The sequence below is a fragment of the Centropristis striata genome, chromosome 8, assembly GCF_030273125.1.
Source record: "Centropristis striata isolate RG_2023a ecotype Rhode Island chromosome 8, C.striata_1.0, whole genome shotgun sequence".
Taxonomy (NCBI): Eukaryota; Metazoa; Chordata; class Actinopteri; order Perciformes; family Serranidae; genus Centropristis; species Centropristis striata.
In genome coordinates this window covers 23,667,483-23,684,288 of record NC_081524.1, presented here as the reverse complement: position 1 = coordinate 23,684,288, position 16,806 = coordinate 23,667,483, and the positions used below count along the sequence as shown (strand labels likewise).

Genomic DNA, 16,806 nt, shown 5'->3' with positions numbered 1-16,806 from the left:
ACAACATATTTGATTTTATTTAATTTATTAATATTTTATAGGTATAGTAGTTTTCAGCAGGTTGTGGAAGTGGACTAATATTACAATGTTGTTTATTTATTATTTTATATGATTTATTTAAATGTACATAGGTATATATATCATATATTATTCATTTCATTTCATAAATTCATTTTTTATTTTTAATCTTTATTATTTTTTGTAATGTAATGTTATGTAAAATTCAAGAAAATGTTTATCTTTAATAAATGCATGATGTTTCTTAAATCAATGAGAAGACTATTGTGATCTAAATATTGACCAAAATTATTGTGAATATGATTTTTACCATGATCAAGCAGCCCCTAATCTAAGTCCATCTAAAGTGAAACAGATTTGAATTCTGAGCTTCTGCCGATAGAGCCAATATAGTGTAAAGTTTTCACATTCAAGCTTTCGGACGCTGCATTGTGTCGAACACTAATGAAAGGCCATCTGTCATTAGGGCAGTAATTCTACGTTCACAGAGAAGGCTGTGTGTCGAAGGTGTAGCCGTTTGGCTGGAGGTGTGTCGTTTCCAACACCCCCTGGGGCAAAATGTGACACAACCATACCTGACAACTGACGAGTCATACAAACTCAACCACCAGGAATGTGATCTACTGTGCTAATGTTGGGTATGGCTGCACGCTCCACATGACACGCCTGACTGAAAATTAGGGTGTTGCACCACCTCAGTTGTACTGAACAACAGGTGTGAACTGGAGTCATAACAGCACAAAAGGTAAAATTACAACATTCAGATCCACATGTTCAGCTGCTTTGACTGCAGCGCCGACTTAACCACGACTATGAAATCACAAATATTAAGATACAGAAAGCTTCAAACTTTAAGCTGAAATTCTGAATAATGGTACATTATAAGGAATGCTTATTTCAAAAAACACAAATGCAGGAACAAACCTGCAGCTGCCGATGTGTCACAGCAAGTACACGGACATCACGTTATACTGTAAGAATGTTGCCCGCAATTATGTCACATATAATTTATTCTCATATTACCATTGTGCCTTAACTCTGTTCTCCAAAAGAACAACTTATCTGAATCACCATTTTGTACTGTGCTACAAAGTAAATTTGACTGGCCTATAATGTGAAAAGCCTGTAATTCTCATGCATCAGAGCCACGGGAGTATTCCCCAGTTGCTATGGGATCGGTTGCCAGAAAGGCAGGGAATTCCCCCACAAAGGAACCAGACAACAGCAAATAAATGTTAAATCATCAATACTGCAGCACAACTTAAAAGATTTATGAATGTCTCCTGGTGCATATGCTGACTTTTAAGTATGTCTGCATGAAAGCCTGTTTTGCTTTATCGCATTTAACAGCACACTATGAGAAACGAGATGCACAAAACCCTATAATATATAATTATACAATAAATATAATAACTAGTACTGTATGTGAGGCCACAACCACTATGTGACATCCCGTAGTAACTAAGCCCCTCCCTTTCAGGCTCCACCCCCGACATGCTCCTCCTACCTGGCTTTGAGCTCCTTGTGCTCCTCCCTGATCTTGCTCAGCTCCAGCTGCAGGCGTGCTCGCTCCTTGGCCACCTGGTCCAGGGTCTTGCGGGCGTCGGCCAGCTCCGCCTCATAGGCCGCTTTAATGCCCGAAAGGTCGCGGGTCACCGTGGACTCTGACTCAGAGATGCGCATTCGCAGTCCGGCGTTCTCCGACTCCAGCGAGCGCACCTTGTCGATGTAGATAGCCAGCCGGTCATTGAGGTTGATCATGTCCTCCTTCTCCTGCAGCCTGGTGATGCGGGCCGGGGAGACGGAAGTAGCGCCGCGGCTGGTGCGTTTCTGGCTCGGGGTTTCCATGGTAATAATGGCTCAGCAAGAGGTGCAGAGGGGGTGAGTCACTGGCTGTGGGGGAGGAGGGGGAGGGAAGAACAGTTAATGAAAACTACAATATCTGGGCTGCCTTCCCTAGAAACGCAGTGCAGCAAATCAAGGGTTGAATCACACGTTAAACTTTAATGGAGTTTATACTGAAGAAATGTTCCTTCTTGCGTAACCCTGATCCGTGTCTGGGCAGCCCGCCTTCAGAGCTGGGTCTGCTCACAGATCTGCATGATAATGTATTCCAGAATCCTTTTTCCACAGTGAGTAAGCAGATCTATAAAACTGCATTTAATACCAACCCTCTGTATTTGAACTGTGTGGAATTAAAAGTAATTTGCAGAGGGAGTGCTCATTCACAGGAATGGGATTTTATTTCACTTGTATTTTTGGCTGGAAAACTCCTATTTAAAAAAAGAAGGTGCTACATTTTCCTGCCCTTTTCCTGCTTTTAGTGCTCCTGATAACTTCCCTTATCCCCGCTGGTATTTCTATTGCAAACTATAACACACAGTCATAACATGTGCCTCACTGTTCTCTCTCTCCTCAGGCTCCATTAAATTGTTGCAGGAGCAGTTGAGCCACTTTATTTAGTTCACTCCTGAGCAAACATATTTCCCACGTACATCAACCCATACCTTCGGCTCTCTCACAAGGCAATTAAAACACTTTTGTAATTACTCGTAAAAATATGCAGCCGCAGCTAGGGACACCAGCCTAAATTAAAACACGTCCCTCCTCCTCTGCTCTCCACAGACTTTTCGTTAAAAACAGAGGCAAACCACAATAAAAAAAAGCATCCAATTGCTTCCACAGTGTGTTCTGCAGTAAAAATCTCGCCAGCACTGATCATAATACCAATGTGTTGACTCATAATATCAACAAATACTGCAAGATGCCCTGATAAGGACATGCATCCAAATTGTGGCTGTTCAGAGGAGTGCAGTAGAATGAATAAAATAGTTCTGGGATATATTTGAAAATGAGCGGGGGAAAAAAATGCAAACATTTCAGCCTATAAATCACAGTTCAACTATGGCCGAGGCCTTCAACAACATTCATAAATGCCTCGGTATTAACTCCAGCTGAGGCTGAACAGGTATGTGAGGTGTAACCAGGTATTCTCAGCAGCTAACCACTCACCACCTAACCGCCTTTTCCCACTCAACGGCGGGAAAGCCCACTCCAGTTTGGTTCAGCAGTGGGTGGACTTTGCCATCCATCCCTCCACCGCCCATTACTACCAAAAGTGCGCACAAGGACATGCACGCCCATGTGGGTGGGATGCCGCACACATGCATGCACATGATGCGTGCACACGCCCACAGGAGCAAACCCATACACTCACACAAGTACTTTCTGGCCTAACTTTGAATAAATGAAGCATCCACTTATGCTCCCAAAATGTGGCGAGCGTTAACAGGTGCTGTCTGATGTCCCACTCTTCTGTAACAACAGGCAGTAAAATGAGCTACAACTTTTAGAGTTGCAAAGTTATTCCACACCACTCCCTGACAAAATGAAAATAACTGAGCGGACTGAACAAGCCAAACAAGCACTATATCATGAGTACATTATTTGGACAACAGTGGTGCTGTCTATCAGTGTAAAAAACAAACAAAAAGTCTCACAGGGAGACAGAAACCAGAGTTAGCCCTTTGAGCCTTACCTCGGCAGTGTGGGAACCTCTCGACTTCAGCCTGCTGAAGGGACTAAAAGTGAAAGTACAGGACCTTTCTAGAAGTTTATCTGCTGGTTTGAGTGTGTGTGAGCAGCTGTGAGTGTGTGTGCCATACCCCAGAGGAGTGTAGAGAAGAGGATCCGTTGAATAATGCAGTCTTGCTCTCTGCTAGTGGGTGTGTGCGCCTTTGGCTCGTGCCCTGAACTGCTCTCCTAGCTGTCGCTCACTGCACATGTACCTACTGCTGAAGAGGGAGAGAGGGGGCGGGAGCACAAGAGAGAGAGGGGAGGGTGGGGCGGCAAGGAGGAGTCAGGCTAGACAGACTGTGTGCGCACACACACAGAGAGGAGCTGCTGAGCTTTATCTCCCCCTGCACTGGCCCTATCTTTTCCTTTCTCATTTCACTCAGACAGAGCCTTCGCAGACAGACTGACCTCAGCGACTGGTGCAAGTGCTCTGTCAATAAAACGCAGTGACACTGATGATCCTCAACAGCTCCCAGGTGGGGAAAGTGTGTGAATGTGCGGATCTCACCCTGCTCCTCTCTGCTGTTATGAAGAATACATTCTTATCCCACTTTTCTAGCTAAAAATGCCCGTGACAGCCGACTCTTAAGCAAATACAGAGGAGAAGAATTTCTGTTTCACTTTTACAGAGCAAAAACAAAAAAATACTGTCTGCACAGATGACCTTGGCACACATAATATCACAAGGTAATCAAACAAACAAGTCCAAAGTACATGGAAATTTACCACCTCATAGCGCCGTTGTTTTGTTATCCGTGGCAGAAAAATAACCTGTCAGCAAGCTCATCCAGTGAATCCAAAGAGGAAAAGCTCCACAAATGTTTTGCATCATATTCCCAGTGAGTGATAGAATAATTCCCACAAGTCATCTTGAAAGTCTTGAGGTCTGACACTCAAAACCAAGTTGATTCTGGTCTTATATTTATTTCCTCGGGGTGGAGTTAATCGAGTCACAGGTCCAATCAAGTTCTGATGCAGGGGAAAAAGACGTTTTCTGTGTGTGTGTGTGTGTGTGTGTGTGTGTGTGTGTGTGTGTGTGTGTGTGTGTATCTTCTCACCATGGAAATGGAGGTTAGTCTATTCATGTGTATGTGCATGTGGTTAAACAAGGGGCAAGACAGCATCTCTGTTTTTGGGCATGGGGCAGGCCCAGTGGCTAAGGGAGTATCCTGGATTCAGTGTGGCCTTCCAGTGGAAAGGAGCCGTCAGCCTCTGAATCTGCCTCTCTGAGTCACACATCCCAGTACAAACAGTTCACTTGTTCAGCCTCCACCTCCTAGTCTCTACCTCTGCTTCTCTCTCTCTTTCTTTGTCTTTCCACTTACGTTTTTGTGTCACACTAAGACAAGAATGCCTATCTGGCAGCTCAAGCATCTCTCTTCAACAAGCTTTACTACAACTCTCCAAACCTTCCAGCCTTTTCTAGTTTTCTTTGGCCTGCCTGTGTGCATAAATAATGATGTTGAAACAGGGACTTTCAGGTATGACGCCAGCTAGATCCCTGAAGCAGAACAGGACGATTAATGACACGTTTTCCAGACAACAGAACAAATCTGCAGGTGGTTGATCAATAATGAGCTTGTGGTTTCGAAACTCCCTGTTTGTTAGCATCTGAAGACATAACCTCACCCTCATTATGGCGCTCTACTTGTTAGTTTGCAGTTTTAGCACCTTCCTCTTTAAGACCAGAGCAAAAATTTATAAAAGGCTAAAAAACAGTTCACAAACCACCAAAGCAAAATTAAAGGCTGCAATGTATTTAGAGCTGCAACTTATGATCTTTTTCATTATTCATTTTGTTTCAGCTCAGTTGCCAGATTAAATGTTGCCATTGTATGTTTCTGCAAATCAAAGATATGTCGGGTCTCTACATGTTATAACCACAAATATGTTAAATAAGTTCTTTCATTCACAAACGCTGTTTTAAACACTTTTGTTATTGTTAGGCATCAGAAACCCTGAGTTATAGTTAGGGATTTGCATCCCATTTTTCTTTTGTTTGCCTTACCCTGTTCTCTTTCTTTTCTATTTTCTTTCTTTCACTCTCTCTCTCTCTCTCACACACACACACACACACACACACACACACACACACACACACACACACACACACACACACACACACACACACACACACACACACACACACACACACACACACACACACACACACACACACACACACACACACACACACACACACACACACACACACACACACACACACACACACACACACACACACACACACACACACACACACACACACACAGTGAAATATGTAACAACAAGAAGGTTTTTGAAACAGATGCAAATATAAAAACGTTAATAATTGTTGTAGATTATGATGTTTTTAAGGGCCGGGGGGTGTACAATATAGCAGGATCTTGTTAGAAATTTAGCATAATATAATCATAATTGGGTTTTTTCCCCCTTTTTCGCTGGAAAGTGCAAACCTATCACCTGAGGGTCTTTTACAATTCACTCTACCTGAAGGCCACTGTAGGTTCTACTACACACAATAAGGGGTAGGGAAAGAGGTATTTAGTTGGTTTCAGTTTGCAACCACACTGCTAGATGCCAAGCAATCCTATAAAACTGCTCTTTGATGACTTGACTTTTCATACTACTACCGATGCCCTCAAGTCTTCAGCCGCCTTTCTGACACACACTTGGGAGTCTGAATCCCAGATCTACTCATCAAGTGTAAAGACAGGAGCAGGCATGACAGACTGTGATGCAACTCACAAAGACAAGTATTGAAGAATGCGTTAGCAGGCAGCTCTCTTCCTGTCCCTGTCTCACTCCTCGTCTTTTTCTTTCTGCCCTCACGGCATTCCAAGCGGGCAGCAAAAAAACAAAACAAGGCGTGCCCATTGCACAATCTAGAGGTTAGATTTCTCCATTGACTCGCTGCTCTCCTGGGAAAAAAAGAGCAATGACAAATATGGATTTCAGCATGAGACTGTTTGGTGTGGGAGGAAACTCTTAGGAATTTTTCATAAGAAAATAGGCTATGCTATAAACACTACATGCATTCCAGTTTCAAAACCTGAGAGCAGCTCCTCTTTATCACCTTTTTCTCCATTTCCTGCACAGACGTACAGTGTATCTCACGTTTTGATTAGTTTTCAGATAATGCAGTGAAACAACAATGACAAATTTGTACAATTTAACAGTTCAACAGAATCATTAATCTTTTAATTTGACAATGCACCAGTCAGTTACTTACTGATTAACTGTCATGAAGTGTGCTTTATACCTTAGCAGCAGTTATAATTGTAAAGCAGTTTCTCACTGTGTTATCTCTGCTGTTCAAGAGACCATTGTTCACACAACATGCATTAATCATTAATAAAAGACTGTTACCATATCTCCAACCAACGCACAAGAGCCTGTGTTTCAGACCTGTGTTTGTTTGCTTTTAAAGTAATGCTAAATATAAGTCTGCCCATTTCTACACCTTATAACATGCTCTATAACATCAGCTTTTGCTTTGCTTACCATGCAAATTATTCTGAACACCATCAGTATGTAAATTATTTTTTTCTCATTCTTCATGTGCAGGAAATGTGTATTAAATATTGCTGAGACAAGATCAGAAACTTGTCCCTTTACTTCAATCAGCAGCATGAGGAAATTACTGTCCCTAGGGGAAATTGAGGAAACTGTTTATTAGACAGAATAGCCACCACCCAGGCTAGATAATCCTCAACTACTGTGGGTTTAATGTGATGATGCAGTGAACAAGCTCACCTCTGGAGCCACACTTTCCACCAGCACCTTTAGTGTTTGTTTCATCCAGCCTGTACCTTCTGGGTGTGTCAATAAAGTAAAAACACTTCTGAGTGTGGTGGAAAGTAAATAATTGACTTTGAAAATGAAATACAAGTCTGAAGCACTTGTTCTTTTCTTTTAAAAAAAATAAAATGTACTTTATACTTCTACTTCTTTAAATTTCAGAGATAAAATATGGCACCTTTTACTCTGCTGTTTTTGTTTGACAGTGACAATGACTTTCCAGATTAAAAAAAAATACAATGAGTAAAACTGATCCAGCCACTGAACTGTAAACACAAAATAGGAAGAATGAGCTCAATGTGTTAAAAAAAAAAGTTCTCTCTTTTCTACCATTATGATAACTGGATTTCATAATATTTATTTATTGTGTGCATTCTTCTCCAGTTGTTTTATATTCAGTGTCTGGTTATCAGAAAAAAGTATAATAAAAAACTGAATGCAATGATTTGCAAATAATATGCCAAATGCTTTCTTTTGTAAAAAAATAAAAAATAAAAATACAATCACTAAGTATTTGATTTAGCTTTTATTTACATTTTACACAATGTCCCATCTTTTTTTGTAATCTGGTAAAGTATTAAAATTAAAAGTACTCACTGTGCAGTAACATATGCTATACGATTATGATTTATGCTTATTTTATAAGATATGATGCACTGCTGTAAATAATGATGCTCTGGACTAATACTGCACCTAAACTCATTATGCATCAAACTGGACTGACTTTTTGCTGCTATCAGTTGCATTTGTCAATTTACTAGTCACTTTTTTATTGCATCTGTAACCTCTTCTTATATGTTATAGTTTGTCGATGCTGCTATGACAACTTAATTTCCCGCTGGGATTAATGATATCTAATTACCCAATAGAATATAAAATAAGATTTAAAAAAATTAGCAAAAATTCAAACATCTACAGCTGTAAAATGCAACATACACATTAATGCAGCAGTGACATTCATCCAAAAGCATCATATACAATTATAAAACCCTAACAGAGATAGTTGTTCTACTGCACAGTGAGTCATTTTACATTTAGTTTTTTTTTTCTTTTCTAAATGCAGGACTTCCATTTGTGCAGAAGTATTTTCACAGTGTGTAATTAGATTTTTTTTTTAACTTCCTCCTTTATACTTCCACCACTGGGTGTCTATCCCTTTATTCTCCTCTGCTCATGAATGATGCTGCAGCTCCGTCACTCTCGCCTCTCTGGCGCCCCCTGTCTGCCCTGCGCTCTCCTTGTCACCTCAAGTCATTCACAAGCACAGAGCAGATACTAAGCGCCATCCACTGGCTGACACACTGAACAGAAACTTATGCTTCAAACTGGGTGAAATTTCTCAACATCTGTCTCTGAGTTCACGAGTTACTTCAACACCCTGTCTGCTGGTGTCTTAGAAATACAGCCCCCCCAAAACACAGCATACAGGCAGCTTAGAGATATTCACACTGCGACATTCAGTAGATTGACTCAAAAGTCTTACTTTCTCTCTTTTGGAAACGCTTTTCCTCCTTTCCACGGTTGCTGTTGACCTTTCAAAAATGTCGACAGTCGAGTTAATCATGATATTATCCACTGGGCCGGTTTTATCTTTGGACAAATCGGTGAGGATGAACTCTTCTGAGCCGGGCAGGCAGCCGACAGCCACCTGAAAATCAACACACTTGATTAGACTGCCAATCTCTGCTAATTACAGTGCAGCCTACAGGCGCCACCTGGCGACCGTAATTAACGCTTTGGTCCCTGTTTGGTCCGCGACATATTCAGATCATGTTTCACTGGTGAGGATTTTCAGTGAATGTAGCTAGATGATAGTAGAAAAAATATATATAACATTTAAAATATAAAATTGATCATCTGAGTAAGTTCTTTTTACAAGACCTATATAATATAAGTTATTTTTTTCATTTGTGTCAAACATCCGGTAATCTCACATTGTATAGACAACACTATTAATAAACACATTATAAAGTACCTCTATATTGTTTCAAGTAAGGCATCTGAAATAACACCTGCAGTTTATCCTGATAAAGAGCTTTTTTTTTTTTTTTAGCACAAGCTAATATGAATGTCATCACTTGTTTTTATTCTCTTACTTATTTATTACTTATTTGTGTTAAAATATCAATTACATTTTAGATTTGTATAAATACATATTTAGACTTTTAATTTACTTTAGGTATACAATACATATACTATATTTTTTGTTATATTTTTCGGGGTAATTTATTTAGGCTTATTTATTAATTCATGTTTTTCGGTTGTTTTTTTTAAAGCGCTGATTAAATATAAATCAAGATTATGTTACTACATTGCATATTTCTTGACTCAAGAGTTACCAAAAAACTAATTTTACTGACCGTTTACCTGATATTTGACAAAGTTCGTCACCCAGCCGACATGTTCGTTAAGCTTGAAAAACTAGCACCGCTGCAAACTCTGTCTTTTCAGAGACATTTCTGTCTGCACCGTTGATAACGGCCTTTGGTAATCAAAAATGAACTTAGAGGTTCTAGACCAAACGGCTACCCCGGAGAAATGAAGCCAATGTGGAAGTGTCTAAAACCTGCATTCTCTCCAATGGCCAGCAGTTGGCAACATCACCGACTGCAGAAAGAACTCAGTTTGTATGTGAGTCAATAGAAATATGACTCTATTTCTCACTTGATTTACTACCTCTGTGGAGATTTTCATAATGAGTTTATGGTAGTGTTGGGACGACGAAGCTTTGTGAAGCATTAGCTTCATTTTTTGACGCCACTCGATGGCGGTCTTGGCTTGAAAAAAAAAGGCTTCAGCAATAGTAATTGAGTGTGTTTTCAGCCCTTTGTTGAACAAAGAGCTCCATCTATTGGGTTCTGTAGATAAAGCAAATGCTTCACGAAGCTTCGTTGTCCCAACACTAGTTTCTGTTCTCAATCGTTAGGTTTAAGTCTTCTTCAATAAAACATAATGTTTATTTTGTAAATTTTGGTCCCATTTAGAGTAAAATAGACCATAAATCAGGGTATGCTTTAAGGCAGGGCTACCATATGATTGACAGGCAGCCGCCACAATGCACTGTGTGTTTTTGTCTTTGAACTTGGGCCCTTTCACAGTGTGTTTCACGTCATCAAAGTTAACTGTAACATTTTGGTTGATTATAAATGTCTTGTTCAGTGTTTGGTTGGACTAAAAGACACTCAGGAGTCAGACGTGTCCCTTGCTAACCAACCAAGCAATAGTATTAGCTGCTGACGTAGCAAATCCTTAGCTGTTCTGCTGAAATACCGGTTGCAAAACAACAATATGGCGACTATGTTCACTATTATTAAACAGTCAATGTTCCAGGCTATAGGGTCTTGAAGTACAAATATCTCAAGTATAAAGAAATCTAAACAATTTGGTTACAGATCATAATTTCATTTTTTTGTCTTCTTTGCCAAAATATTTTTTTCCCAATTCAGATACCTGTTATCACAACATTGTCACCACACTTGGCTGCCAGAACCTTGAAATACACACAATGTCAATGGTATTAATTTCACTTGGGACCCCCAAAGAGCCCTCAGGGGCCCCTGTGGCTCCATGGACCCCACTTTGGCAAAGATTGATATACTGACCCGAGCTGGGTTTCACATGAATTGATAATTTAATTAAACCGACAGCCAGGAAGCCCCATACAACTATTCCTCAAGGCAGCTATACCAGCATGACTGCCACTATCAAGCTGTACAGATGGCCCAGTTGAATAGTGCAGTCAGTTTAATTCCCTGTGATCCCAAACTCATTCTAAACACAAACAAAACAACACAAATTAAAAACAACTCAAGTGTGCTGCTGGAGATATTTTACAGAGCTCTTCGTGGGTATGCTTATCATTATGTAACAGCTGAACATGAATTTTACATGACCTATGTTACTGAGCTGTAAATGGTTTGTTTACATTCATATGTTCATAAATGATGGAACAGGACTGTGGGTCACTTGGAGGCATCATGATCTTTCAGAACACAGGGCTGTGTCGTGATTGTATTCTACGCTGGAACTAAAACTTACTTCAGAGCAGTATTAGTTTGTCATATGTAACTCTAAAATGATTGCATTAGCCAACTAACAAAGATTTTCATATGTCAATGCTTTGGTACAAAAATGAACCTTTTCAAAATGTCCCATTAGACGGACCAAACCCACAAAAAGTACTTTGAGAACCCCAGTAAACATATTTTGACAGTGTGGTAATAATAATAATTATAATAGTGTGGTCAAAACAGACCGATCTTTGAATCCCTGAGACGTTTAAATAAAAGTAGCAATACAACAATTTTAAAATACTCCAATATGAACAAAAGTGCCACATGCAATCATTGCAGAGATACAGGCATACAGAGAGTGCTGGAGGCAATGCAGTTAAAAATGTCCCCATCCTCATATCACACTTATTTATCTTACATAGCCACAAATAGACACATTACCTCATCGCTGTGCATCCTGCAAACAGCTGTATTTAAAAAAAAAAAACTAGCGTTAAAAACAAGTTGGTCTTCATTTTACTCACCAGACCAAGATCTTTACGACACAAGACCGTGATGCTCATGGAAACACTACCACCTTTGTCCACAGGGGTCGCCAAAATCAACACTTAAAGTGCCTCGTAGTTGCATTATGGAAATACTGGCAGCAAAAGAAGTGTCAAAAGTATGCAGAAGGGCCATAATAGGCGTAATATAAACAACATTTGACTTTTGAAGTTGAAGTGTAGATGACTGAAATTACTCTTTATACTGCTGGGTATTTTTATCATATTATTTTCTTTTATTATTTATAATAAACAACACTTTGTAATGTTATTTCTAACAAGCCATCATAATTCAGTGACATTCTATTCAAATGTGACCCAATCAGTTATTTCACAATGTGAAACCAACCCCGTGACTTAGTCCTTTAGCAGATTAAAGGGAATGCAATCTTTCACTGTATACAGTAAAAGCAATATCCATATTAGCTGACTGTCACATCTTCTGCAAATGAGAAGCGAATGCCAAGATTAAAGCGACGACTCTTGGGTTCAAAGCTTTTCAATGATGCGTGTGAGATCACCACCATACGGGAAGCAAGCGGTGAGGTGAGCGTTACTCATCACTAGGCGTGTCACTGGCTGTACAGCATCAATGTGATTAGAGACACAGTGGGGGAGGGGGAGGGGGAGAGGGTGAGAGAGATGACCTAATACCCTGTAAAAAGCAATGAAGTCATACCTGACTCATATTCCCAGCTGACACCAGCTCTCCCAATCACAACATCCCAGTGCATGAGTGTGTGTTTGTTGTCAGAGGGTGAGGTGAGAGTGTGTTTGTGTTTGTGTGTGTGTGTGTGTGTGTGTGTGTGTGTCTGGGTCAACAGCTTCATATGCATGTGAGTGTTTCACAGCAGGTGAGAAGAAGCTGTTCTTGTGTGTGTGTGCGGGGTTGACAAAGTCACACTCATGCTCAGAGTTTAAAGATGGAAGAAGCACGGACATTTATTTTGCTAAAGCAAAATATTTTGTTGCAAATATTGATTAATAACAATCGCAAAAGTCTGATTCTGCGGATTCTGATAGTGATTCTGAATTTATGAAGTAAATTTGTCAAACATCATCTGGTTCTTGCTTTTAAAAGGTTTCATATAATTTTAAATTGAATATTTTTTTCATTCTGGGCAAAACAAGCAGATTGGTAAATGTCATCTTGGGCTTTGTAAAAACTTCGGTGAGCATTATCACTATTTTACCATGATTTATAGACTAAACTGTTACATATTACCAATAAGAGAAGTGAATAGATTAATCAACACTGAAAATAACCATTAGTTTAAGCTCTAAAAACAGCCAACCTTGGGGATAAAACAACACTTTCACCTGTTTTTCACAGACAAACAGTAGTTTGCTAAAGAGCATCCTGTGGGTCGCACTGTTTACTGAACAAATCCCAAAGCATATTAAAAAGTGAACAAGCATATCATATAGGAGTTTTAAATCTGCAAGCATAACATTACACATAGAACTTCATTTTTTTGGGTGTTAAAAAGTGCAGATTAGTGTGGTGATTTTTGCTGACTTACCCCAAAAGATGGAACAGTTTGGGATAAAAAGGCATCATTATCTGGGTCCCTGTATGATGGTCAACCTGCAGGGGGGGAAAACTGAGAAAGAAACACTTATCTGCTTCACAGGGGACTATTTTGCTCATTTTCAGGTTCATACTTATTTTCTGGGGTTTCTTATAGAACATTTAAAAACCTTTAATGTCCAAAAACTTTATTCTCCTCATACTGCCTGTCTGAACATACCCAAATTCACATTCTGTCTGAAATGGTCACTGTCTCTTTAAGCCCATTTCCTGAAAAGGCCCAGTCTGCTCTGATTGGCTTATGAGAAAAAAATGGTGTACCTTTTGCAAAGGTAGCTCCTTAAGCTGTGGGTTGAAATACTCAGATGCGGTGTGATACATATTTTAATGTTGCAGCTTGTGACAAAAGGGAGGGGGAGCCACATCTGAATAGCTTGTTGAATCACATGTTTGGATTTTTTTTAATCTGGGTAGTCCCAAAAAACTGACTGGGTTGTCTTATTTCATGGTTTGTCGGTTGGTAGGAACTCCCGATACCCAAATGTATTTTGACAAACAGTCAAAATGTGAGTTTTCATGTGGTGCCTCCTTTAAATATGATTTTTAATTTATTTTAATAGTACTCCACCACTATCACTCAAGACTGAATTTGTATGAGTCTTATTAAACAAGTTTTTGTTTGTTTTTTGTTTTATTGTGTAATCATTTTGTGCTGTCTGCCTGTAAGTACTTGTGTTGCTGCTTCCCTGGCCAGTTCTCTCAACAGTGGAAAAAGCTTCCAACAAGTAAAAACAAACAGGAGAAAACAAATAAAAGTGGGAAAAAAATGAAGTAGGGAAAACCCCATACATAAAGTGGCCTCTGGATTTAGTGTTTCATCTGGTCAGCTGACCGACTTCAGGGCTCTCGTCAGTTTATGAGCACAAGATGTGGTATCATTTGCATGAGGTCTTACATCATCCCTGAGAGCCCGCTCGCTATGGCATCAGCACGTGGTGCTTAGCCAACATGTCCCTTTGTGCTCGCAGAAGCCTCATTCAAGTGACAGCGGGGCACCAGAAAAGTCTTGAAAAGGACATCTGGCCATGGAAGTCAAAGGGATGTCCTTTAGGGATTCTTAGGCATGTTTTTACAGCCTATTAAGCCTGTCCTCTTTGAGAGACAGATACTGTCCATAGGTGAAAGCGATATTTGCATGGGCTCTTGGACAAAGAGGTTGGTATGTGACTCTGCGGCACAGTAAACCACAGCATCTCCCCAAAGATGCCAGTCAGCCTTTCATCGGGGGAAAAAAAGAGAAACAGCACTACTGTGACGACCAGATGGTCAAGATCATTGAGGGTTTTTTATGTGCAAGTAACATGACCTCAGCACTCTGGGTTTCACAAGCATCCCGCAGCTAACACACACACACACACACACATCCACACAGAGAAACACAAGTGTACAAATGACAATTGTAGCCCACAACTAAAGACAGTGAGGTCTGAATGAAAACCAGACCTGCTGAGGTCCAATCAGAGCCCAGAGACGGTTTAGTTCTGGGTCACGAAGGTTATGTGGTACAACAGCATCACCTACCAGGCCTGTAGCAGGCCACACCAGACTCACACATCCAGACAGAGAGGGGTGTGTCTAAGGGGGGAAACACTATCGCAGATCCATGCTTTTTATTGATTGGGGCTCTGGACTCCCAGCAGACCCCTTTTAATGGAAATCCAGACGACCTCTTGGACACACTGTCATACTCGATGCACCAGTGAGAGGCTCGTCCCCTTCCCAACAATGCTCTCACCCAATCCTCTGGCCTCTCCACTGGGTGGGGTGGGGATTGAGGGCAGACCTCCTGAGCCCACCCTCTGGTCCTTCATGCATCACGCAATCCTGTTCTCCTCCTGCTGCTGTTTTTTTTTTATATCCATGTTATTGGGTGGAGTGGGGATGTTTTAATCCTGGACTCATACCAGGAGTCTCCCTGTGAGTTCTCATCTGCAACACACCCTTAGGGAACGAACCCCCTTCCTGATTGGCACCCAGAGAGCACGTCTAGACTGTGATTATGCATGTAAATACACCTGCTCTGTCTTTCTGGTACCATTTTATTACAACATTTTTTTTTTATTGTTTTCTATTTTCAGACCTGGTGTTTGAAATTTGCGATTATATTGTTGCTCCATTCTATGTGTTATTAAAAGGCAGAAGGTGTTGTCACTAGAAATGCTAAAATATTCATGGTGAATCTCTCTAAGAGTCACATGCCATGCTCAGTCTGTCATATAAGCCAAAATGGAAGACTGTGTGTGTTTTTGTTTTTGTCATTACAGTTCTAACCCAGTTAGCATGGTTAAAAAACAAAACACCACATATGATGTGGATTAATGAATTGAATTAAATGGATTGGGGTTAAAACTCACAAGTTATCCACTGAGTGAATTCAACACCTCCCTGGGGAACACAGAGCAAAGACATCAAGATATTACACAGAGATTTATTCTATCAGATATCAGTGAACACCAACCTATTTTAATGTAAAGATATCTATTTTCTAGTGGAGTGGAGAATAAAAAACAAACAAACTATGAAGCAGTGGAGCATTAAATGTTTTCCCAAACATCCCCAGAGTTCGCCTTGTCATTCAGGTATCCTTACGCAACACACATACTCTCTGTACATCCCACCATGCATATGCACAGATGGTAAGGACAGGCTAAGCTTCAGTCAGACCGACACTTTAAGGAAGCTGAAAACATGGATGTTGTTGCTCAGCACTGTGTGGCAATTATTACACCGGATCCAATGATTCCTCAAAGCTTTTAAGGATATTTACGGTGGTGACCCAAGTGTAATAATAATTTACAACTCAGTCAGAAAATAATTATATCAAATGAGAAACCTTCCCACTTAAATTAATTCTGATTTTTTTAATAAATGTACATTTTAATGATAATTATTGAAAGTTGTAGGTAGTTTGCTACCTGTTTGAAACCTAAAAAAATATTCAAAAATGAAAAAGGTCTGACCTAATACATTAACTGCATTCCTGCATATATATATTTTTGTATAATAATACTAATTTATATTACTATCATGACTGCAGTTAGAGTCTTTGTGTTGTACTACAACCATGCCGTCAGGCGTGGTTTCTGTCGAGGACATCTTGGGGAGTCTATACGCGAAACGAGCGGCGTGGTTCTTTGTTCACCGGGGCTGCTGCTGCAAACCCTTGTGTGTGTGTGTGTGTGTGTGTGTGTGTGTGTTTTGTTTTTTTTACGGGAAATGTGCGAGGGCTTTTCTGATGTTCCCCCGCTGCATAGGGTCTGCA

The 16,806-nt window shown here is 40.2% G+C and overlaps 1 protein-coding gene across 3 annotated transcripts in view; it reads right to left on the bottom strand.

Moving 5' to 3' along the window:
* The window catches only part of LOC131976430 (lamin-A-like), a 48,509-nt gene extending 34,880 nt beyond the window's left edge, over positions 1-13,629 (bottom strand). The window contains exons 1-4 of one of the 3 annotated variants that reach the window (XM_059339455.1): positions 13,477-13,629; positions 8,879-9,043; positions 3,684-3,812; positions 1,526-1,911 (exon numbers count right to left, since the gene is read on the bottom strand). In XM_059339455.1, the coding sequence (XP_059195438.1) occupies positions 1,526-1,866 (341 nt within the window). In that variant the 5' untranslated portion in view covers positions 1,867-1,911; positions 3,684-3,812; positions 8,879-9,043; positions 13,477-13,629. The other 2 variants (XM_059339456.1, XM_059339457.1) reach the window with 2 other exon arrangements.
* Between the last annotated feature and the right edge of the window lie 3,177 nt (positions 13,630-16,806).